Source organism: Mycteria americana, chromosome 5 (genome assembly GCF_035582795.1).
Source record: "Mycteria americana isolate JAX WOST 10 ecotype Jacksonville Zoo and Gardens chromosome 5, USCA_MyAme_1.0, whole genome shotgun sequence".
NCBI lineage: Eukaryota > Metazoa > Chordata > Aves > Ciconiiformes > Ciconiidae > Mycteria > Mycteria americana.
Window position 1 is genome coordinate 24,652,315 of NC_134369.1, and position 24,222 is coordinate 24,676,536.

Below are 24,222 nucleotides of genomic sequence, written 5' to 3' on the forward strand. Positions count from 1 at the left end.
GCTGTCCCCATTCCTGCCCTCACAAGCCATCAAAGTGGGAGCAAACACGATTTGTCCACAGAGAGAATGAAGAAAGGAGTTCTTTTGTTAGCAGTTGTGCTGATTCAGCATAATGTTGGCTGTGCATTACAGCTCTAAGCAGAGTTAGCACCCATAGAGGGGATCAGCGCATTTATATGAAAATGCAGTGAAGGCAACGCTACAGCATGGATGGCAGACCCAGGAGACTCTGGTGGCCTGCTTAGTTGTACCTCCCCTTCTGTGTAGGAATGGCCTAAAGGAGAAGCTTTAGGCTAAATGTACCAGTTTTCCACAGTATCTAACTGCTGAAGTACCTCAATGGCCAGTTTTGAGGCGGTCCACCTTGAAAACCTCAGCTGATTCAGAACACATTGCAGGGTTACCTTATGTGAGGTAGATATAGGTCCTCCTGTTCCGTGTTTGCCCTGGAGGCTTCCTCCTATGCCTCCTGACTTACAGGGTGGCAGGATTAAGTGTGGACATTCAGAACAGTTCCTGATCTTTCCCTAGAAGTTCCGTGTCATCTACTGGGATCTTTAGGCACCCAGACATCAAGCTCAGCTCAGGCTGGGCACAGGGCTTTAGGCTTCTCCAACACTATCCAGCTCAGATAAATGTAGTTGCTGACAATAGAAGGTTGGTAGCTCAGGCTTCCCTCTTGGAGACTTGCACAGTTGCAATGTAATGTTATGTCACAACAACGAGATGCCTAGTATTGTGTTTGTTTGACTGTAGGAAGGATGGACATGGGGAGAAAGAGAAAGGCACTCTCTGCAGGATGCCCCTCATGTTAAAGTTTTGCATCTTCTGGTAACAGCAAAAGTAAACAGAATGAACTGCACAGATCTCACATGACACTAACATCTTCCTAGCACGCATGTGGGTGGCCCTCAGGGTCTAGAATGGAGGTCTGATTTCTCTGTCAGCTTACTTTAGAGCACTCCTCATTCCTCTGCCTTGAAAACAGATGACAGTCTCCTTAGTGCAGCCACAGCAAGTACCGCTGTTCGATCCAGTGTTCTTTGTGAAAATAGCCTTTCCTCCCTTTCTTGTACCTTGTGCCTGGTGCCACCTGGCTGTCAACTCTTTACCCAGAGATGGGTGCATTCACTAGTGATGTGCATGCACAGGATCCATTTCCACTCTCACACGCACCTCCATAAAAGTGAAGACAGGGGACATCTGTAATTCCTGAAGCACTTTTTAAGCCTTACAATTGACAAAGCCTTGTTCAAAAATGTAAAAAATACCAGGTTACCACCTTCCTGAGCTTGTGCTGTGCTAATCATACACTTAGCCAACAACATCTTTTAAAAACAAGGTAGGTACAGCTCATACCTGCTAAGACTGATGCAAAGTTGTGTCATGAGAACACAAAACTCCTCACAGCACTGCTCCCCTGTGTCTCCTACACATTTCTTCAGAGTCAAGAGGCTCCAACGCTATCCAGGCAATAATTGCAGCTGCTGCTAACTACACAATAGACTTGCATTTGCAAGTCTGAAGAAAGGGTATTAATGTGGGAATGCCACAAGCCCTTCTTTTCTATTCAATTGATTTCTCGTCCTCTTATTAAATATTAAGTCTCTCTTTAAACATATAGGAAGAAATCTGTTTGTGTGTCTAGCATAGTTGTTTTGCCTGGGCTCCAAAGCTGGTGAAATATTGATGTGAAGGCTTTAGCTACTATTTTTATTATATTAGCTAGTGGGTTTTGAATACAATCCGCTGTCAAGTTTCCTGCTGCATGTGTGAGCTCCCTGCTACACATTTAATGTATAGCCTTTAATGTAATGTACACATTTAATAATAATTATCCCAACTAGGGTCTCTCCTGCACTAGGCAAGATACCCAATCAAGAACTGTGAGCTTGAGTCAGCAGGGATAGGTTAACAGGTCTAAGCATACACAGGTCAGAGGAGCAATGACTTGCGGGAGAACCAATCACATCCTCCAGACATAGGAATGGTAAGAGGAATAACTGAGGCTGGTAAAGGACAGGGCTGGTAAAATGAGTGAAAGAAAAATAAGAGAGAGAAAACATGGGCTAAATGCAAGGTAGGTCCCATGGGCAACTCTCTCCTGGCATGAGACATCATATCAAAATGTTCGTACAGCTTTTCTTCAAAGAATGTCTTAGTTCAGCTGGGTACACTCTTCAGAAAATATTGGGTGCTTTGGTGTCAAGGTCTTGAAGAGACGTCTAGAGAGATGCATTGTGCCCAATATCTGCGAAACTCTCCTTAGCATCCAGCTGTCCTAAATGGGAATTGAAGGTGCAGCATTGATGATTTATGCAGTGGCTGCCCATCACAAGCTAGACCAGGGGAAAGAGCTGAGGCATCAAATGCAAAGTGGTGGCAATACCTTCACTGCCCCAGGGCTCCCAGCTGTTGACCCTCATTGACTCTTGGTTATCCACATGCCCCAATGTCCACCTGAAACCAGTGCTGGCTAAAAGTCAGTATGACCTACCTTAATTCAATGTTAAATCCAGCTTGAACATGAATAGTCCATTCGCATCGTGCGTTCAGTGGGTAACCCTCCAGCAAAATCTGACCTCTAGAAGCCCGAAGAACCTGCCCACACCCTGGCGAGCAAAAGAAGAAAAAAAATCTGTGTGAGGGACCTTCAAGAGGCATTTGAAGACAATACATGTAGAAACAACCCTGGAATGAGAAGACAGGGTGGCTTAGGAAGATACAAACTTTCTTACAAGGCAGTGTATAAAATAATGGGACAGCCACACAATGGCTATGAAGAGTTACGACTCTATTAGAGTATTGTCTAGGCTAAGAGCACTCCTAGAAAAGTTTTAGTTGATTGCTTCTCCCTGGTTTGCAATGCAGCCCCATGAAACCATTTCTTACAGCTTTCGCCCCACTCTTGATTAGCCCACCCACCCACCTGGCTGACACTCCAGCTAAGACCAGTTTTGATGGATCTCATGTTGACCTGTGTAATCACTGAAGCTGAGGAAGCTGGCGGTAAAGTGCCAAAGGTACAATGAACACTTGAATTAGCTCAAGTGAGCAAAACAATGAAAGGAGGAGCTGTTGCACCCAGCATGATAGTTTCAAGTCCTTCACAAGGAGACTCTTGGAGGACAAACAGCTGATGTATTGCTGGAGGAGTCATCTGTTTGTCCTCGGGATTCACCACATCATCCTTACACGTTAATGCCACCATGCCAATGGTGACACATAACCATCACAGCTCCTCCACCAATGACTCAATGTAACACATACATAATATACAGCCCTCATTCCTTCTCTCAGGTTCATTCCTATCCTTCCCCTCCTCCTGTCCCACTCTGCCTGTGTCACTCTCAGCTTTTCACCATACTACAAAATGTACTTCAGTATTAAGTACTCCAGTCATTTGTGCCCAGTCTGAGAAAACCATCAGAGGACAATGACCTCAACAAACAGCAGACAAGGTTACACACTGAGGAAGCAACATCTTTTCATGGCTATCCTGCAGCTGTCCCTAGGCAGCTGTCCAGGGATAGTTGTCCTAATTCCTCATCTTGGATGCTGAACATCTTTAGCCCAGAGAGTTCCCTCACCTTCAGTAAACTCTCCCTTTGCCCCAGCTATAAAATTTGGCTAATGGTATTTTCCTCCGTGGAAGAAGGAGAGTTTTTAGTGATTTTTGTAGAGCCTTCTATGATCTGTAAATGCAAATGCTAGCAAAATGCACAGTTAAATCCTTACACACCAAACAGAGCTAATTTCTCAGTTTCTACTTTCCTGACTACATCTTTCCGAATGGAGTCTTGCACATGGCTACATTCCCTGGTAAGCCTTCTGTTGCTTTGCCGGGGGGATGAGCCTGTATCCGTAAGCCAGAAATTGCAATTGAGTCTAACAGCATCATTGAACCAGGGGACTCTGATAGGTTGCACACCACAGATAATGAGGATAAGTAAAAAGGCAAATGACCCAAAAGATCTCCAAAGCAACTGTCTCACTTCTTTTCACCTCTTTAGTCCAAAAGAAAGCCCTTCTCCTTCCATGTGTTTCCAAAGAGGAACCCTAAACTTTTAACCAGTAACACAGGATTAATGCTTCCTACTGAAATGGTGGGTTTTAACACTCACCTCAGGGCCCTTCCTTCCTTTGGGAAAAGAGGATGACAGTGACCTGATTTGGTTAAGTACCAAGCATCTGCGGTTCCCATTGATCTTAGCGTCTGGAAATCAGTCCTACTGCATCTGGTCTACGGGGAAATGTGAAAACTGCAGGTCTCTTTCTTCTTAAGAAAGTGTTGCTCAAATTAAATACCTTTTGTTCATTTACCCTCAGTTACCCTTAATTAAGCAGGACCCAAGGAAACAAATACTGCTCAGAAGAGTTCCTCAAAAGTGTTTCATCTTCCTCTGTGGCTCACTTACTTCCCTCTGTAAAAGGCAAGGATTAATGACTGTGCTCAGCAACCACATTAGGATTCAGTGAGTACAGCAGGATCTGCTGTGGTGCACATGATAATGCTCCTTCCCACAGCAAGAAACAGGACCTTGTGCTGCCACTGGCTCCTGCCTCAAAAACAACCTGAGACAAAGCTGCTAGAAATTTTCAGATGGTTTGACAGGGGGCTTGGACCATCTCAAAGAAAGTTTCCCTTTTGTCATGAAGGGCTTTTGAGTTTCTGATGCCTTTAACAAAAGAAAGCCAAAGAACTGGTGCAAAGAGATACTTATGTGCACAGCATACTAAACGCACTTTTCTGTTTGCAGTGCTACAGCCTGAACTCTCTGAACACTGGTGCCAAGGAATTAGGTTTGGCCAGCAAAGCAGGTGGTCCAGAGGCTAAAGAGGAGCCATTCAATGACCACTTCCAAAAGAACGTTCTCAGATTTGCCACTGCCCTTCTCTGCATGAAGCACCTTTACGATCACATCAGATTTGTGCTCTTGTATCTCCAGCCCTTCTAGCAGAAGTTAGGCTGACTTCCCAGACCAACAGTTCAATCATCTGTTGATCAAAAGAAGTCTTTTCTCTTCCCATTCTGAATCTGCGGGAGACTGGAAAGCTCTCAAAAATAATTTACATCCTAAATACAAATGCTGGAAAATTCTGCCTAATTTACAAAAAAAAATCCATTTTGGCAGAGTGTCAACATCCTTGTTCTGTTCCTGTTCCTAAACAAAAGGCAGTTTTCAGGGCCACAGTAAGATCTTCTCTAAGGCTTGTTACTAACAGAAAAAACAATTCAGGAGACTTCTGAGTTGTAGCCCACGGAGACCTGTGGGTCGATGCAGGGAAAGGTCCTGAGGAGACCTCTGGTAAAAACTCATTATCCACTGTTTGAGTGCTACAGCATCTATGTGGGGCTCCTTCAAAGGTCAAGAGGACTGAATAGAGGAGAATGAGAGTAGAAACATTACTCGTATTCAGAAACAAACTGATACAGAAAGGCAGCTGTCCCTTGTCATGCCTTGTGGCTACCTGTTGGTCACCAGTATTATGTGAAACTCTAACATTCGCAAAGTCTCTAAAACTACAAGTACTGTTGTTCGTCACAGGGACCACATTCAGACAGCAAGGCTGAGGACAGCTGTTAGATAATACCACTTTCTCTCCCGCTTTGATGGAGTATGTGTTCTCAAGTGACTTGACAATCGGAGGTTGACAAAGGCTTTTGGAGTGCAGAGTACAAAGGAAAGGGTCCTGCAGGGTCATTTTTCTTCTCGTTTTAGATTCTGATGTGCATTCTAGGGCGTGAGAGTCCAATCCAATAAACGGTCCCATTAGGAAATGTCCCAGTCCCCAATTTACTCTATTCAGTGTGTTTTTTTTCCTAATAACATTCCTTTGGACTACCTTATACCATTTCTCTTTTTACCAAATGATCTGGTGTCCTTTGGCTGTTTTTCAGCCATGTCCATGCGTCCGGCTATACCAGCAGCCAGTACAAACCAGATGGCCCCATGGGCCAGCCCATACTACTTCTTCCTTGCCACAGCCCTCCAGCTGCATCATCACTTTTGCTGGCAGTTCCCAGAAATTGCTCCCAGGGGCTCACACTGCCCTAACGATTGTGGGCAGCCCTTTGACCGCTGCCCCGTGGCTGGGGCAGCGCCACCAGCCCATGGAGCCAGACAGGGCACCCCAGGGCTGCTTGGCTGCCCTGTGGGCAAGCCTTGCTGCTCCCCATGGGGTAACAAGAGCCTGCCCCACAGCTGCCCCCACACACACCAGTGCTGTATCAAATAGGCACTAATCCTGCCCATAGGCTAAATTGCAGCTGCGTGCTCCTCTGCATCCCTGGCCTTCATCCCCTTGTGCCTGCACGTGCGGCCTTTTCCCCATCTCGCTGACAGGAGCGGGCGTGGGACCTGGGGCCTGGGGCCCTGAAGCGCGTCCTCCTGCGGGGCCCCCGGGCGCCACCTAGCGCCCGCGCGGCGGAGGTGACGCGCGGCGCCCGCGGGCGGGCCGGAGCGCCTAAGGGAAATGGCGCGGCGGGAGGGCGGAGTGGCGGAGGCTGCGCCGCGGGAGGGGAGTCCCTGCCGGGACGGGCCGGGCCGGGCGGGGCCGGTTTCTTAGGGCGGTCCGCTAGTGAAGGGACGGAATTGCCGGGACTCTCGCCCGCTTACCGCGGAGAGGAGGACAAGCGCCCCGAGCCGCTCGCCGTCTTGGCCGGCCCCGGCGCACTCGGCCCCGGGAGCAGGAGCCCAGGGCCGGGGCAGGTGCTCCGCGGCAACGCCTCCGGCGCCCCGCGAGAGGGAGACAAAGCCCGGCGCTCCCCGGACGGCGGCGGGTCCGCCCGGAGCCCTGCCGGGTGCCCGGGGGCTGCCTGCCCGCACCTCCGGGCTCTCTCCTCCGCACCAGTCCGTGCTCTAGGCAACCGCCCTAAAGCGTTCAGGCGTAGCGGGGTTGTGAAGTCTGCGGGTAGGTTGCCCTCGGCGTAGGGGCAAGGTAGACGCGGGCCTCGCTGGGCAGGAGGAGGTAAAATCTGGGTAAGAAGCTTCAGCTGGGGATGCCTTGCAAGGGCAGCTTTGCTAGGAGGAGTCCTCCTTTCCCGCCACTGTGGCAACGCTGTTCCCCACAGCTGCCGACCTGGTGTGGGGTGAAGCTTTCTGTGCGGCTTGTGTGCATGACCAGCTTGGTCAGGGCAGGTCCCACAGGCCATCCATGTGCTTGCTAGCAGAGGGCACCGGCGTTTGCAATATAGGCTGAGGTAGACAGATTACATCCCCCAATTACTGTGGTTGCGCCCCCCGTGTTCCCAGGATTTATTGGCACTCTGCCGCTGGTGAGATGCCTGGGGCAGGCTGCAAAGTTCCAGATGTGATCCTGTGTGCAGATACCAAAGAGAGATGCCTCCTCCTTCACTCTCCAAAATGTGTTGTGTTAGCACATCCACTGCTCCAGCAGCCAGTGCACACTGTCATTCAAAGGCTACTCACTGGCCACACTCCAGACCAAAAGTCACATAGCTGTGAGCCTGCAGGCCAGCACCCAGCATGGTTATAGGCTGCTTTCTGGACATGCAGTCTCTGCATGCCTGAGCCTACCGTCAAGGCCAAAAGTGAGATAGCCATGACAGCCAGAGCAGGGGAACTCAGGAGTGTGCTGGGATCACAGCTGTCCCCTGTGCTCCTCTTTAAGAGTGGAAGAGGCAATAATGCTATCTGCCCATCCTACCCTGCCTCTGAAGTACTGCAGAACCACACAAAAGAGACCACATCCTCAGTGTCACACTGCTTCCCTCAAAAGAGCAAGTACTAAGAAAAACACTATAAGACAAAGCTCTGCAAAATTTCAGTATTGCAAAAATGTCCTAATAGTCTGCAGTGTGAGGGTGTATTTGCTTTAAAAAACAAGTAGGCAGAGCAGGCTGAAATACACTGTTAGGCAACCAATCTACTTAGGCAGAGGGAGGAAGGATTAGATGAGCTAATGATTCTTTCTTGGCTCTGCTCTTATAAAAAGTGCCAGGGGAGCTCTAGCATCAACCCAGAGCAAACAGGACTTTAAAGTGCTATCAGAAATCACACCGTAAACTGCAAGAGACTCAGTTTATCAACTTCCAAAGCACCAAGGTTGAGTTAGCCCTGTTGCTGAAACATGTTGATTCTCCACATTCTGCTGTTTGAAGCAATGATTTTATTTTGTTTGCTTTCACCTCCTGAATGGTCATGGGCTGTGTTGGGAAAGTAGGTTCAATTGTTGCTTTAAAGTCAATGAGTAAGAGGAGGCAAGACTAAGATGTGTAGAATAATGGACAGAACAGAACAGAGCAGGAAAAGCAGACTCTGCTTTTATCCCTTTCAGTAAAATGTGAACAAAGAGACAGTCAATAAAAATTGAAAGAGGGTTGATAAAAGGCTATACCTTCACTGGTGGGAAATTGGTAAAGGAAATACTAGTCTTAACCTGTATCCAATTAGCTTGTGGAATTAATTATTGAAAGCATTGGGACCAACAGCTTAGCAAAATCCATGAAGCGGGAGCTTTTGTATGCTGTCGGGAGCAAAACCTTCAGATATCGCTACCAGAGCCTGAAACACTCCTGGTCCATCACAGCACTGTTAGCAGTTGCAAGACACTATTTTCCAGAGGTACCTTGGAGTGTATTGGAGCTGTGCAAAGGACCAAGGGAGCACTGGGACTTCCTTGGTGCTGGTTCTGCAGTCCGGGGGTTGAAGGAGGACAGAGGAGAAGCTCTTTGATATAGCTGTTGCCCTTGTGAATGTTTATGCTTTGCTGAAGGGCTCTGGGGAATCAGTTATACTGAAGTATGTCTGAGAAATGCAGAGACCAGAAGATTTCCAGAGTCCCAGTAGTTAATTTTTAAATAAACCAAAACAAAACAGAAGTTTAGTAGGGTTGTAACCTCCCATGACTTGGGGCCTCGGCCAATCCCTAGCAGATGAGCACTGGGAGAGAAGTTTTTCCCACTGTAGATCTGCTTACTGCCTGGTTGTGTTTGCCATCTCCTGCCTGTGACCTCTGCAAGAGTCACCATACAGGAGTAGCTGGAAAGGCACAGCATGGCTCTGGCTCCGTCCCACCACTCCCTGTCCCTGACATGCCTCCCTGCCCGTGTAGGACACTTACTCATGCAGTCCCCTCCATACCAGCCAGCTCTGCACTCTGCACAGTAGATCCCCTTGATGTAGAAGTCATCAAGCGTCCCTCCCCAAGAGCCATTCCGGCAGGACTTGCAGTTCTCAAAAATGGTGCAGCCTGAAAGGAGAGCCACTGCGTTAGAGGAAAGCCAAGGTGGATTGTCCTGCAGGGAGAGGAGCAGCCTCTCTCTCTTCTCCACAAAAAATGCCAATGACGATAGTGATTGCTGCGTTGCTGACAGCTTCCCCACTGTGAACCGTACCCAACTTCCACCCCCAAACTGAGATCTGGAGCCGAACTCCCAGTCTGACTTGCCCAAACCTCTAAATCTCATTGCTCCAACTGTAAATGCCCCTCAGGAGTCTGAATGTGGATGCTGGTGCTGCTTGGGCCCTGCCCAAGTGATTCTGATGTCTTCCAACCTGGTCCTGTCTTCTCCTGCCCTTTCACTTTGCCCTTTCCTCCTTGCTAGCTGGACTTCCAAGTTGTCTCTCCCTTCTTGCTTTAGGGATGCAAATCATCCCAGAGCACCTACAAAACACTCCTGGCGTGAAGCCAGCTGCAACATCACCCTTTGGCAGCTCCCAAGCCTGCCCAAGGTGTGCACTGCTGGTAGAAAGTGTTTTTTTTTCTGGCAGCAATGCTACCTGCTGTGGGGGCACCTTGCCAAGTGTCTTGCTGCTGTCAGCAGAGTGGCAGAGGGAGTTCCTGAGGAGATGCGGGGCAATCCCATGCCCCAGTGAGATGTGCCTGCCCTCGCCACTCCCCTGCCCAGCAGCTACCATTACGTGCTGATGCCTTGGCCAAAGATCCGGTGTGAACGCAGTGTGGCCCTAAACATACCTGGGTGGATTAAGCAGGAGTCACACTCGTTGTCCTCATTCCTGCAGCAGGGAATGGTGTAGCCCACTCTTTCTTTCTGTCCTGGGCAGATGCACTCAATTTGGTCGTATTCACAGCACTCCCGACACATGATATTCCACTCAGCGCCTGGGCAGTTTTCATTGATCACTGTGTACTCTGCAAGCAGGGAACAGAGAGGGGGACACACAGAAATAATCCATTATCTGCCGAGGATTGACAGGATCTATGATTCAGCAGTTTGTCAGATCATGTATGGTATGAGGCTGGCTGAGGTCTTTGGCCTAGGAAATTCCAAACTACCTGGTAACACAAGATGGAAACATCAGCTCAGTTTGGGTGTCTAAAGAACACATGGACAGTTTTGGAGTGCCAGCCAGAGGAGGCAAGCAGGCCAGAGGGAAGGAATATGTTCACTTAGTCTTTTCTCTGCAAGGTGTTCCCACTTCTGTGGTGAGAAAAATAGTTTAAAGAAACCACAGAGCATGATGTCACATGAGAAACTCTTCTTCAGATCGCAGGACTGATTTATGGCCTCATACATAGTATAGATTATTTAAACTATAATAGCCTGTTTTGGTTGTATTTCTGTTTGTGAATTTGCTACTCTTGAAGACTAGGGTGTCCACCAGGAAAGGCCAATTTTGAGGCTGTGTTTTAGCCAGTTTCACTACCTATTTTCACTCAGAAGCACATGGTGTTACACTCAGCTTCACTGCCAAAGGAAACATGATTTTTCATTATTTTTAAAGGTTCATTTTATCTGGCATTTCTAATATGGTAACATTATTAATATCTTTTTATTATTTAGCATAACCTCATATGATATTACTTAAACTATACTGGAAGTGCCCTTTTAGGAAATTACCTCAGACTGTGATTCCAGACTGCCACAGTAAATGCAGATCCCATCTTTCTCCACCAGTGTGCTGTCTAAATTCCACAAAGTGAAATCTAATGAGTGCATGGTGCTGTCAGCATGTCTCCTAACCAGCTGACAGACCTGATGACTGTTTTCATGGAGTTTGATGGTAAAAAGAGAGAGAGCAGACTAGAAAGATGAGACATGAAGGAAACATAATGAGACTATCTCTTTCTTCTTCCCTCTCTCCTCCCCTTTTTTCTTTTTTTTTCATTGTGGTTAGGAAACATCCTTTTTCCTTTTGTTTTAAACTCTGAGTAACAGGGCTGCCTTGTTATTGCAACAAGCCATACATCTCTAAGGCGCAGCACTCCCGTCCATGCCTGTACCTGGCTCCCTTCTCACACTGCTGTTTTTTGTTTCATAGTGCCTCAGAACCTAATTACCGTGTCTGCTGGAGCTCCCTGCCACTGAACCTTGCTGGTCTGCCTCACATGATTCTCCACAGCCTCATGAAATCTGGTTCCTGGAAGCTTATCTTTTCCCCTAATGATGGGTACTGGCCCCATGAAAAAGGGACCACCAAACTGTTTCTTCATCTTTTTCCCTTTGGCTGGAAAATGAAATTCAGCCCTTTGTGCTCCTCAGAACTGAGCCTTTCCCTTGTGCCTGGTGGACCAACTGGGGAGAGTCCACCGCTGCTGTGAGTTTGGAAACCAGGCTGCTGTTTGTGGTGAAACCTTTCTATTTCCCCTCCCCACCCCATAATCATTCTAAAAAGAAAAAGAAAGCCACTTCTGTCATTCAATAAGGTTCTGTAATTTTTTATTCTAATAATAAATTCTTGCATCAAAATAACCTTAGTGTTTAGCAGTTATGTAGCCTTTTGCCTGTAGATCTTGACATGCTCTACAAAGTCCTTTCTCCAGATGGGAAACTGAAGCACAAGGGAGGTGAAGTGACTTTGCTCAAGGTCCCAGAGAAAAACAATAGCGGAGCCAGGAATTAAACTTATGCCTTCTAATTCCCAGAAGAACAGTCAATCAACTTGGCCAAGTTGGCACTTCTTAACCTATGGCTATTATTCTCTTTTAATGAAGCCATTTATCTATGAACTGTATCTGATTCAGATTCCAGAGCAAATTGATTACACGTGTCTAATTATCTTATTAGAACTGACACTCAGTTTGATACATCTCACCATACATGACGGAAAATAGCTGTTTCTGTGGTGTACAGGGGTTGGGGTCTCAATCCTTGTTGAAGGAGGACTCCCCAAAGTCTGAGTAATAAATAACTATCCAACACTCAGGAGCTTTTGCAAAGCTTCCTTCAAATTCTCATTTTTCCCAACTCAAGCTAGAAATCTAATTTCTCTCAAAATTGCTAAAGCTTATTAATAAAATGGCTATATCCATTTGGGTTGTGGCTGTAAATTGCCCAGGAGAAATTGCTATCTGTAAAATGATCCAGATGTTCACAGGCAAAGTTGCACTGGGGTGACTAAGGCATGTCTCCATCCTTGCAGGAATTCAAAACCTGGTGAGATAAGGCTGTGAGCAACACAACGTAACTTCCAAGTTAGCACTTCTCTGAGAGAGGGGCTGGGCCAGATGACCTCCAGAGGTCCCTTTCAACCTAAATTACTCTATGCTTTCATAAAATATTACACGTGTATTTGTATGTGTGTAGAGAGTGTGTGTGTGCATATGTATATTTATTTTTATATGTAGAGCTTGTATACACAACAGGGCCAAAAAGCAGATACCACACTTACTTTTGGTGAATCAAGTGGGTGTATTTGTAGCGTAAGTTGAGTTTAAGGTAATATTTAGTGTTAAGATGGGAACAGCAGATCCTGGCCCTTAAAGAATTGTAAAAATAAATTTGCTGCCACCTAGAAATGCTGTTTGCTCACTCCTTGCCCTTGTCTCAACTGAGACAATGAAAATAGACTGTCTTTGGATTTACTGATAATGTAATTCCCTTTCAGGTTCTGAGGTACTGCAGTTTGGGCAACATATATAGCCTTGACAAGGAAATTTGTGGATTTGAGATTTTTTTTAAGTGATCCTCTCTAGGATTTTCTTCACAGAAACCATGAAATCTATTATTTTGAAGTTTTGTAGAAGCTATTCTTTAAAGAAGTTTGTGTGAAGACTTTATGCACCTCTTTAATAACAGTAGGATCCCTTTTGTTTTGCGTAAGTATCTCCAGGCTACTGAACAAAAGGCAAAGGAAACCTTTCCCTCAGAAATTTAAAAGGAAGATGTACAGAGCCACTAGCATGTGTAATGAATGTTTGTTTGTGTTGCTGAGCTCAGCCTGGGCTCCAGTGAGGAAGAGGCATAACCCCGCTCCCCCCTGTATGTTTGGGGAATGGGAACCACTGGCGGCTCCCCAGACCAACACTTGGCCATTATTACCTCAAAACAGAAAGGAATGAGGCAGAGAACAGCTGGGGGAGATTTATTGACTGAGTAAACTACTGGAAGCCAGGCCTTGGCCAGCTGTGGCAGAGATAATTGTGGGGTGCTTTGTGGGCCTGACTTTGATAATCCTCCAAAGCAGGCAGTCTGGCTTGCAGGCAGTGGCTGCGTCTCCCAGTGTCACACAGTCCAGAAAGTGGCTTGACCTGATTTTGAGAGAAGCAGGAAGAAGCTGCTTGACAACCCATGCAAAATATTTAGCTGAAAAGAACAAGCAAGTTTCTGGACAGGCAAATAAACAGTGGATTAATTTATGGCATTTTAATGATGGAAGAAAAGCCCATTAAATCCAGGCATAAATAGCACACACGGAAGCAGCTCAAGGCCATGGAAACCAAGCAAGAAATGGCTGTGTTGGGAAGGCACGCGAACCTCCGGGGAAGGTGCCGGAGGGAAGTCATCTTCGGCTGGGGAGCCTGGTAGAGCACAATGCAATGTTTCACCCAATGCTTTGAGTCCAGCCTGAGGGACAAGTGAGGTTGGAGATGAGCACTGAGGCATACGCAGCGTGGGTGGTAATTCTCATGCATTTCCAGGTTTGGATGGCAACACATTCATGCTTTTCACAGACATCTACACCTAGTGAGGCTGCCTAGTCCCTATAGCACATTTCAGATCCTAAAGGCTGTCAGTGATGGATTTTGTAAGATGGCAGTAGGAGGGGATGTTCCCAGTCAATGTCCTCCCTGTTAGCAGCGTCAGTCTGAGGGCTGAGTTACAGCGATAGCAATTCATCACAGTGATGCTGCCACCTCCCCTGCTCCCCGGTGCTGAGCCGGGGCTGTGGAGAAGCAAAAGGCTCCTCACTTTCAGGAGCCCTCCCCACTAACAGGTGGGGCCTGAGCTTCCTCTGTGAAAACCTGTGTGTGGATGATAAGCCGCAGCAAGGAGAAGATGCAGCAGGATGATGTGGAGGGGTGGTCCTGCTCTGGCCTTCTCTGAGCCGGTGCTGGGAGCTGAGCTACTGAAAAGCAGATGAAGAACATCTACAGAGGAGCTGGCACCGAACCAAATGCACAGCCAATTTGCTGAGTAGTTTAATGCTTACTGACCTCCCCTGTCAGTAACAGGACATCAGTTTCTCCACAGATCCTCATGACTGCAAAGGCAAAACTTTCAGCCTTTGCTCTTGATTTTGACTCAGCTCAATGTTTGCCTTTTTAAAAGTGATGCTTGTCTGCCTGCCTCTGTACCATGAACCCACAGGAACCAGTAAAGGGAAGGGGGTTGAAGTAGGTTACTCCTGGTGCTGCAATAGCTTGAAGCGTAAATAGTTTTAATCTGCTGGATTTAAGCTTCTACTGTCACTCACTTCCTTTACAAAGCTGCAGCAAATCTAGCTCTGATTTGACTTGCCAGGCTCACCACATCCCTCACTTTCTCTGGCCCAGAATTCCTTTTTTTGCTTCACCTTTTCAAAAAGTGCCGACTTCCTTGGCCAAGATGTGCTTGGACAGCCTAGTGTACAGCAGAGGAGCTTGAACAGTTAGCAATGTAGTCATCATCTCCTTGACACAAGTGTGTCTGTTTTTCCTATCACCCTCATGATCTGGGCACACATATGACTCAGGCATCTCTGTCCTCATTAAACCTCAAATACTATCCTGTTCCAAACTGCAGGACTTTGGAAAATGAGGTGATAAAAACCACACAAGAAATTCTTTTATTAGTACTTGGGAAGGGTCCTGATGGAGGTTTGACAGAAATATTGTTTGAAATTGAGTGGAAGTGCAGCCTTCCAAAAGGGTAGTTTTTACTGCACCACTCTGAAAAGCCAGAAGTCTCCTCAGAAGATAAGTGAAGGCTCCATTAGCACTCACTCTGAAGACTGGAGGTATTTACTTATTCTTATGCCAGTGAGTTCAGAGAGGATGCCCAAGTAATAAAAATAGCTGCAAGGGTAAGACCATCTTAAAGCACTAGATCTATTCAATACAAGGTCTGCTGGAAAGAATAGTGATGAATCCTGTGGGTTATACAATGAGCCCAGTCAAATCTCTCATTCAAGGGAAAAGCAGAGACCTATCAGGGATGGAAAAAAGTCTGATCATCAAAGCAAGCTATGTCTTAGAGCTCAGGGACAAAGGAAGAACTGCCAGAAGCCAAGCTGCATTTGACCTTGCAAAGGAAATTAAAATAATAGCAAAAAGTTCTTCAGCCACATAAGGAAAAAAAAATAAGAGGAAGAGAGACTTCTGTGGGATGGGGGTGCAGATGAAATGTAAAAAAGACCGTGGTGGAGAATGTAGTGAGTTATTAGCTTTTATCTTCAGGGAGGTTGTTTATGGGGAAACTGTGAGCAAGGGTTTGAGCATGTGGAAACAAATAAAGTGTGATCCACATATTAGTGAATGTCTAACCAACTGCAGTTTGCACCTTGGGATATACAAGTAAACCAACTTCAATTTTGGTTTATCGTACTAGGTCAGGCTTAAATCTTTGGTGATTGGGGAACAGATTCACAAGCACATTGCTGCCTTAGGGGTGGGTCAGGCAGCTCATCATGGTAAAACTTCAGCATCACACACTTGTCTTTTGCCGTGGTGAATTTGTCAGTCATAGATACCTTCCTAGATAGAAAGGGAATTTCTGTTTCAAAGGTCTGAGAGCTGGGAAAATTATATGACTAAGAACTAAGGTGAATTGAAGCAAGCCCAATTACACCAATTAACTCTTGTGTCTTCCACTTCTTTGGAAGAATTACTTTTTTAGGCTGCAGTCACTTTAAGCTGATATAAGCCCATGTTGCTGCTTAGATGGGACACTTTCCTCCCTTCTCTCCCTGACTTCCCATTCCCACTCCCTATCTTTGTGCTGGCATTAGCTGCTATGTGGAGGGATCAGAGGACTGATCCAGCAGAAAACCAGTTTGCCATCTCCATCCGTCCTTGGGGGGGAAAAAAAATGTTTACAACCTAAATGTGCTCTACAGTCCTCCAAAAGAGAGAGCACCTTAGGACTCTGCTGGATATATATATTTATCAGAACTCCTGAAAGACGGAAGAAAGTGCTTTATAAGGACATTCATATCTTGGTCTGAACTGATGGAACTTCCTATCCTACAAGTCCATTCTGTTATCCTGCAAAGATGAGTTCTCCTTCCATGCCTCAATTTATCCATCAGCACATTGCTAAAACACTACTTAGGCTCAAAGTAGTATTATTTCAAATTGCTTTGAAAATTGCCATACAAATTAGCAGTGCATTTTAAATAAGAGTAGATATGAACAGATACGTCTCTAAAATTAGAGTCCATAGAGGATGACTTTTTCAAAGTGATTGTTCAACCAGTTCATGTTCCACAGATGAGAACATGCTCCTTTTTATTTGATTGCATTTTAATTTTTCAGCATGATGCTCAAAAACAATTACTGCCTTCTGCAGAAGAAATGAGCATTTGAGTTTGAAGGAGCAAGGCTTTCTTAAAGCTCTTATTAGGGAATGTTTGGCCATGTAATAATTCTGAAATGGAGCTTTCTCATTTAAAGAAAAAATAGCTCCAACAGAGGTGAAACCTAGTAACAGCTGATATTTTCTTTAGGTCTGTCTCATTTTTATTACTGTTTCATACTGCTCCTTTCTTACTCAGCTCTACTGTCATTGCACGGATATGCAAGCTGGGCCCCACCCCATAGGTATCATGTGTGTGGACATTAACATTAACAAGAAGAGCTCTGAGCACACAGGAGATCTAGAATTTGTCAGCTGGAAATGAGAAACATGTTGGGTGAAACTGTGGCTCCACTGTGATGAATAGTAAAACTCTCCATTTGATTTCAGTAAGGCCAAGAGGAATAGGCCTGGGAAAGGAAGAGAGATGTTTCGTTTAAGAGGCTTTTACTGGGGCTCTTGGAAAGCAGTGTACCCCAAACCATTAATAATGAAGGCAAGTGCAGGTCTTTATTCTTAACCTCTTTTTGTCTCAGATAACCTATTGTGCGAATGATGCCTGTTTTCCTCACAGATGTGTTAAGAGGATGAAAGGGATAATGCTATCTCTAAAAACACTTGCTTCTCTTTAGAAATTATGTACCTATTATTATTTTTGGCAGCTGGCCTCTTTTAAATGGCAGCTGGACATTTAAAAGAGGAGCTAAATACATCCCTGTTTTAGTTTTACTCAGTGTGCTTACTTTATGGGTTGCAGACCTTTGCTGAATAATTAGACTGCTTCTCCTACACAGTCAGTTAGCATCCTTTCCTGGCCATTAGTGTGTGCTTTCACACAGCGGTAAAAGTGGGGGGAAAAGAAAAGAAAGATATTAAAGATATTAAAAATATCAAAGCCAGTGGGTGAACACAGGGAGAGATCTACTATACTAAGGTGAATCTGTCCACTTAATAAATGTGCATTAACTCGACTGTCTTTTTTAAGTCCCAAATGCAGGATTGTGTTGAAAGCAGACTAAAATACTACAGAAAGTATATTCTGTTTAAGAAACCCATTGAAAACCTGTCTAGTGTAAGTACAACTGTGTTATGCTGGATGAGACCACCATTGTCTTAAGCTCTACCTTTTTAACAGTTCAGATCATGTTTCACGTAGAAAAAAAGGCTAATGCACATTCTCCTTTGATTCAGGAATTGGGGTCTGCCTAATGTTTTCAAGTAGGAGGGTCTCTATTTCAGGTTTCCTGATGTCATGTAGTGTTTAGTAGCTATAAATTCAGAAATAAATAGACCTGATGTTGTTCCTGGTAGACTGTAGGTTTGCTTCATCGTGCTCTTCCAGTAGGGCCTTTTTACATTTGTAAGCTTATATTCTTAACTAGGCTTTGACAAGCAAATCATAAACTCCCAACACTTCTGCTCCAAGGAGAGAATAATTGTTAGTTCAATAAAAAAATTATTTTTGAGGTCTCCATCGGGTCCTTAACAGGATTTCCTATGTGACTTTCACAGCTTGTATCTCTTTCCATATTGCTTTGTTTTGCTTTGTCTGTGATAAAAATCAAGTATCTCGGTGTAACTAAAAGGAAAGCCAAATAAAAATTGTGCTTCCTATTTGTGAGGTCTAGACTTTGCCCATTTAAGTGCTTTAATGGTGGGTTAATGCAAAACAGCACTAACACAAACAGCTCTAGGGTTTTCTGTTTCCAGTCTTAACGGAAAACAGGACTGTCAATTCGGTCTTTCTACATGTTAAAGCCTCAGTAATCCCACTACCCCCCAGCCAACGTTGCCTCAGTTGTGATGCCCAACCAATTGCGTCATTCCCACAATTTTCCTCTTTCAATAAACTTGCATGCCCTGCAGCCCCTCCTCTTGCCTGCTCTACCCACTACTACGGAGAGGGCTGACAGGTAGCTCTAGGGTAGGATGCTTGTTCCTATTGGAAACTTCCCATTCCCTTTCTTCCTACATTTCAGCAGCCCTTGCTCCCTGGTGGTAACTTGCAAAATAGAGCCATACTCCACACCTCCCGAGTTGAAACTCTGCTCCTTTCCCCATTTTCTTGCACCAAACCCTTATATCCCCTCCTTTCCCTTTAGGCACAGGCCAGTTGGGCCACAGGCTGAGAGAGCTGCTTCAAGTGTCGTGCCTCCACCATATTTCAGATCCAGTACTAGTTTAAACCTCGTTCTCCTCTGCATGCATCTTCCCCTTGCCCTCAAAACACCACACAGCTTCCTTTTACTGTATCTTTTTGTCATAGTTGGATTTAAATTACAGGCCATCTATGCTGCTAGCCAGGATGTTTTTAGCATCTAAAGCAACCTGAAGAAGTCTGCCCTAAACCTCCCCCTCCTTCAGTTTCTTCTCTGTAATTATGAGCTGGCATTTTTTATTTTATTATTGGCACTGTGGCCTTGTGTCTTCACCCGAGAAGGGCTGTGACAGGATAAAATAGCCAGGGTAAGGCTAAAACTCAGAGGTTGCCACATTACCCTTCAGGCCTTGATTTTTTTCTGGGATAGAGGAGCTTATTCTGGCCAGAAAAATTATACTAGTGTGATCAAGAAGAGATTTTGTTTTCTCTGTGCTGCAAGACAAGGAACAGGAACAGGTAATGAATGTAGCACTTTTGAGTTAGTGACAGCATCGATGAGGTTAGAGAGCCCAGCCTTTGCTAATGGGGTCTGGGGGGCAAAGCTGGACTTCTGCAATAGGGGAGAATATTTGGGAATCTGTGGAGAAGCAGCAGCTGCATTATTGAAATTCATGACCACATAACATGAGAATGTGCTTGTGTTATAAACACGGAGGAGTGGTGCTGGACCTGTCTTGAGTGCTTGCTTGCTGTAACGGTGTGAGACCTGGAACACATTGGCAGTTTACTTGCAGTTTACCTGCACCAGGTCCCTGATTCTGCAGGAGGGAGAGGGGCATCCACGTCCTCAAGGGAGCTTGTCCTGCCAGCAGCACCCACACGGTCCTGCAGTGGTGAGGACTTCCTCTGGGCCAATGGAGAGCCAAATCCTGGGCACCAGCAGGCTTGCAGGGACTCCTGGGAGCCCCTTGAGGTGGCCTTGGGGTCAAGAGTGAGTAATCGCAGGTTTTCTCCAAAATAAAAAGCAAGTCTCTTTCCCTTTGTCCATGCTAGGAACCTAAACATGTGAACTGAAGTAACCCATTTTCTAAGATTGAATGCATCTGGATGCATCTGAGTGCATCTGGCCTCCACTTCTCTAGACAGAGGCTGGAGGGGGAGGGGAAGAGAGGTTGGGAAGGATTTAGATAGGCAGAAACACACACAAATACACATATATTTTTAAGGAAATATGAGTCACTTGCACTTCAAGTTTATTCCAAAAATCAATTCCCAGACCTCCCTGACTCCTGCCCCCAACTCTTGAGGCAGGCCCTGTGCAACTGAGTGTGATAAATATGGATAAAAATTGGATACATCTGTGGGGAAGAGGCAAAATGCTATTTTCCAACCTGTCCTGACATGCTAAAGCCACCGCACTTTTGAATTGCTCCCGTCTCTGAGTGCCCTCCCACTGCTGCCAGAGGCGACCTCCTGGCCCCCTCCTCCATGCTGCCAGCTGTGTGCTGGGCAAGTGCCCACGCAGGCCGCTCCACCAGCAGCAGGGCAGGGGAGGCAGGGTGAGGAAGGAGAGTGGGCAAGGGGGATGGCTCTCCTCCATGTGTCTCCCAGGCCCTTCTCACACTGCTCCTGGCGTGTGAGGAGCTGGCGTTGGGGGGGAACTGGCATCCTCCCTCCCAAGCTCGCAGCCCCACAGCCCTCGTATCCCATTGCCCAATGTTGTCCTTCCTCCTGCCTCCTCTCATCACTGCTGCTGAGGAGGCCCCCAGCAGCCCGCTGACTGCCCACTCTGCTGACCGGCTTCTTGCCATAAGAGAGACATGCCGACCCCGCAGCAGGAGAGATTTGTTGCCCACCTAGCTGCTTGACAGCTGTAGCCCATGCCTAGGGCTGCTCTGCCACCAGCAGAACTATTTCTGTGCCACCCTGGCATGTATCATGGAGCCGCCTTGCCTGGCCAGTGTGCAAGGTGGCACATGGCTGAGGGACAGGCCACCATGTGGACAAATCAGTGCATGTGGGATGGAGGTGTGGAGAAGCTCTCTGTGCTCATGCCCCAGGGGGAAACTCTGGCAGGAGGTCAGTCTCCCAGGACAGCTGCAGGCACTGGTGGCCAGCCTAGCGGGCAGACATCCCTGGTCACCACCCCTCACCTGCACCCTGGGCCCCGATGGGCTGGCAGGGAAGGGCACTGCAGAGGCAGACCCTCTGCCATGGCCCCTGGCAAGGTGGGCTCTGAAGCTCTGTCCTTGACACTGATTATTTATAGCCATCGCAATTGGAGTGCCTGCGTACCTGACAGCTCCCCCGGTAAGTGGCACTTAGCTTGCCAGGAGTGCCACAATCTGCGGCAGCTTGAAGGGTGGGTGATTTGAGGGCACCTCACCTACCAGTCCTTAGGGCTGCAACTCCTGAGAAAGTAGCCTGGAATGGTGATGGCTAGCTGCTGCAAGCAGCTCCAGCCACCTCCAGGTGTAAACAGCCCACATTCATGGCCATAACAACAGCAAATTTGCACTCAACAGTAAATGCTTTTTGTTTAACCTTATCAAGAAGAAACCATACATGCTGGTTCAGCAGAAACTGGAGTGAGGCTTGAGTATAAAAAAGATTGTTCTGCTTTAATGAGGCTTCCCCTTCGAATGAATAATATTGGCAGAACTAAAGCCCAGATTGGAAACAATGTGTGACTTTTATTTTCTTTTTTTCCTTCACTTTTTTCCTCCCTTAACTTCATTCTTGGTATTGGGGCTGGAGGGGAAAGTCTCTGTCTTGCCAAACTAAACAAATTACGCTTTACAATTCAGAGACTTAAATGCCTCTTTTTATCATCATTTCCTTAGCGCTGAGTGTTGAGAAAATAAAGCAGTAGTAAGCGAAGTGATTGCATACCCTTTTCTTGATGGCCATTGGCAAACAAATCCAGCCAGTTGTTTCTCTTTAAGGCTATTAAGTTCGCCTGGAAATCATCCCTGGGCAAACCTCCCCCCACACACACTCCATGCCAGCAAGAAAAAAATAAATAAAGCAGAGCCCCTTCTTTCTATTGTTACCATCCCTGCAGATCTCTCTACTTCCCATGACAGCGCATGAGATCAAACCCCTCTGACCACACTGAAGGAAAAGGACTCATTCAGCTGTGCCGGGAACGCATACGCTCACTTACGGTACCTCTTGGCAAGCAGGAGATCAGCAGGAGCTGGAGGAGAGTGAGTCCTACATGTGTCCAGGGGGCTCGCTCCATACTGCCCAGGCCAGTGCAGCGTTGTGACTGCTTGGGAAGGGAAAGCAGGCAAACAGCTTTTACTGGGACCTCACCAGCTCCAGGCTGTGAGGGATCTCGGATTTCAGACCTCAGCTCACTCCCATCCTCACCAGAGGGGAACTACCTTCAAGAGACTTCTCAGGCGTCCAGAAGCACGACGTCACCCCAAACGTCTCCAACTGCTGCCTTAACCCTTTCTGGACTCTGGCAGCCGACCCCTTTTCTGATGGGTTTATTGGCTCAGTGCTCAGCTCTGAGACAGCGGTTTTCATCTCGGAAAGAAAGATATTGTAGAGGGGGAAGAAGCAGAAATGTGAATATCTATTTATATGAGTCATCCCAGTTGCTGTGGGTGAGCTGAAATTACAGACATCTCCAGAAGGAGGCACTTTGTACATGCTCCCTTTGGGTTTGCAGGGGTCAGTGTATCCCCGGGGTGCTGCCCTTAGGCAGAGCTTCGGGTGGGGTGGGTGCAGAGAAGGATTCCTGGCCCATGCTCCCATGACTGGGCAGCCTGGCCAAGTGACATGTTTCACTTTACAATGCTTAAAATAGCGGTGCATTTTTATGGTGGGGCAGATAAATGAATGAGGCTCACTAAAAAGTTCACTCCACAGTGGATGAAAACCACAAAACACAAAAGGAATCACTTGGCATACACACGCTCAAGCTAGTCAAAACCTTTTTATGGAGTCCATTTCTGCCAGGAAATGCAATTTTGGCAAAATTGAAATGTTTTGTTGGAACATGTTGATATTGAGGAAATGTTCAATCCAAACAAAGGAGACCATTTAATTTGGATTTTATCTTGTGTCATAAGTTGTTTTGCCTTTTCTATTAGCACATTCTAGTGATTTTATCTGGTCTCCAGCCCATATTTCATAGCAGTATACTTTATTTTTTCTAATATTTTTCTTGCACAATTTTTCAATACTATCTAAAGGAAATATTTCATAGCTCTAAATAAGACTTTCTCAATTTCATTTCTGTAGCAAGTTTTCAAAATTTACGTATATTGTGAGGGTGAAAAATTGAAATATTGGCATTTGCTTTGGAGTAGAAACTCAAGTATCTCAAGAAGCTTTAACAAATACCTACAGCTGTTTGTAAAGCTCTTAGGCATGTTGATCAACCTCAAAAATTTGAGAGCAGTAGCCAATGGAAACCTTGAGTAGTTTACTGCAGTGGAAAATCCATTACACCTTCAAGTGGTCTTTCATGGGGTGAATTCCTTTATCCAGATATCTCTCTAGGTTATGCTTGTCTGTCTACCAACCTATTGACTTTTAACTGTGAACAGTCTTCGTAGTGTTTGTGCACCTTCCATATAAAACAATACCAACGTGTTCACGATAGTCTTTTTTCTCTAAATCTCTTAACACTGATGCAAACCTGCCATTGAGAATACTAATACAAGAAGACCTAAGATAGATGCCAAGTTTTTAACCATTATGGCACATATTGCTACTCAGAACATGTCAACATAACATGGTACTTGAAGGACATTTTGCACTTAGATGCCTTTTGACTTTCTGCATGGCTTCCAACAGTAGAACCAATGCTAACTACAAATACAGTAATGATCAGTCAATAAACCTGTAGTTTCCACTTCTCAAACACCATCTTTTTAACTATTTCAGTATGATCTATACATACTAATTGTGGTGGGTTAACCTTGGCTAAGGGCCAAACTCCCACCCAGCTACTCACTCACCCCCACTTCTCAGCAGGACAGAGAGTGAAGATAAAGACAGGGAAGTTCATTACCAATTACTGTCACAGGCAAAACAGACTCAACTTGATTTATTGCAAATTAAAATAGATTTGCATAGTGAGAAACAAAAATGTAAAGTAAAACAATACGTTGTCCCCCCCGCTTTCCCAGGCTAAGCTTCACACCTTCACTCCTGACTCCTCTACCTCCCCGCCCCGAGCGGTGCAGGGGGACAGGGAATTGGGGCTGCGGTCAGTCTGCTCCTCTCTGCAGCTCCTCTCTGCTGCTCTTTCCTCCTCAAACTTTTACCCTGCTCCAGCATGGGCTGTCCGCAGGCTGCAGTCCTTCAGGAAATATCCACCTGCTCTGGCGTGGGGCTGCAGTGTGGATATCTGCTCCGGTGTGGGCTCTCTGTGGACTGCAGGGGAATCCCTGCTCTT

The 24,222-nt window shown here is 46.2% G+C and overlaps 1 protein-coding gene across 4 annotated transcripts in view; it reads right to left on the minus strand.

Annotated features, from left to right (window-relative positions):
- Nucleotides 1–22,332, minus strand: part of PAMR1 (peptidase domain containing associated with muscle regeneration 1) — a 60,202-nt gene extending 37,870 nt beyond the window's left edge. For all 4 annotated transcript variants that reach the window (XM_075502462.1, XM_075502461.1, XM_075502460.1 and 1 more), the window contains exons 1-4: nt 21,975–22,332; nt 9,943–10,119; nt 9,088–9,216; nt 2,498–2,612 (exon numbers count right to left, since the gene is read on the minus strand). In XM_075502462.1, the coding sequence (XP_075358577.1) occupies nt 2,498–2,612; nt 9,088–9,216; nt 9,943–10,119; nt 21,975–22,047 (494 nt within the window). In that variant the 5' untranslated portion in view covers nt 22,048–22,332. The remainder of the gene's footprint in view (nt 1–2,497; nt 2,613–9,087; nt 9,217–9,942; nt 10,120–21,974) is intronic.
- Nucleotides 22,333–24,222: the final 1,890 nt, after the last annotated feature.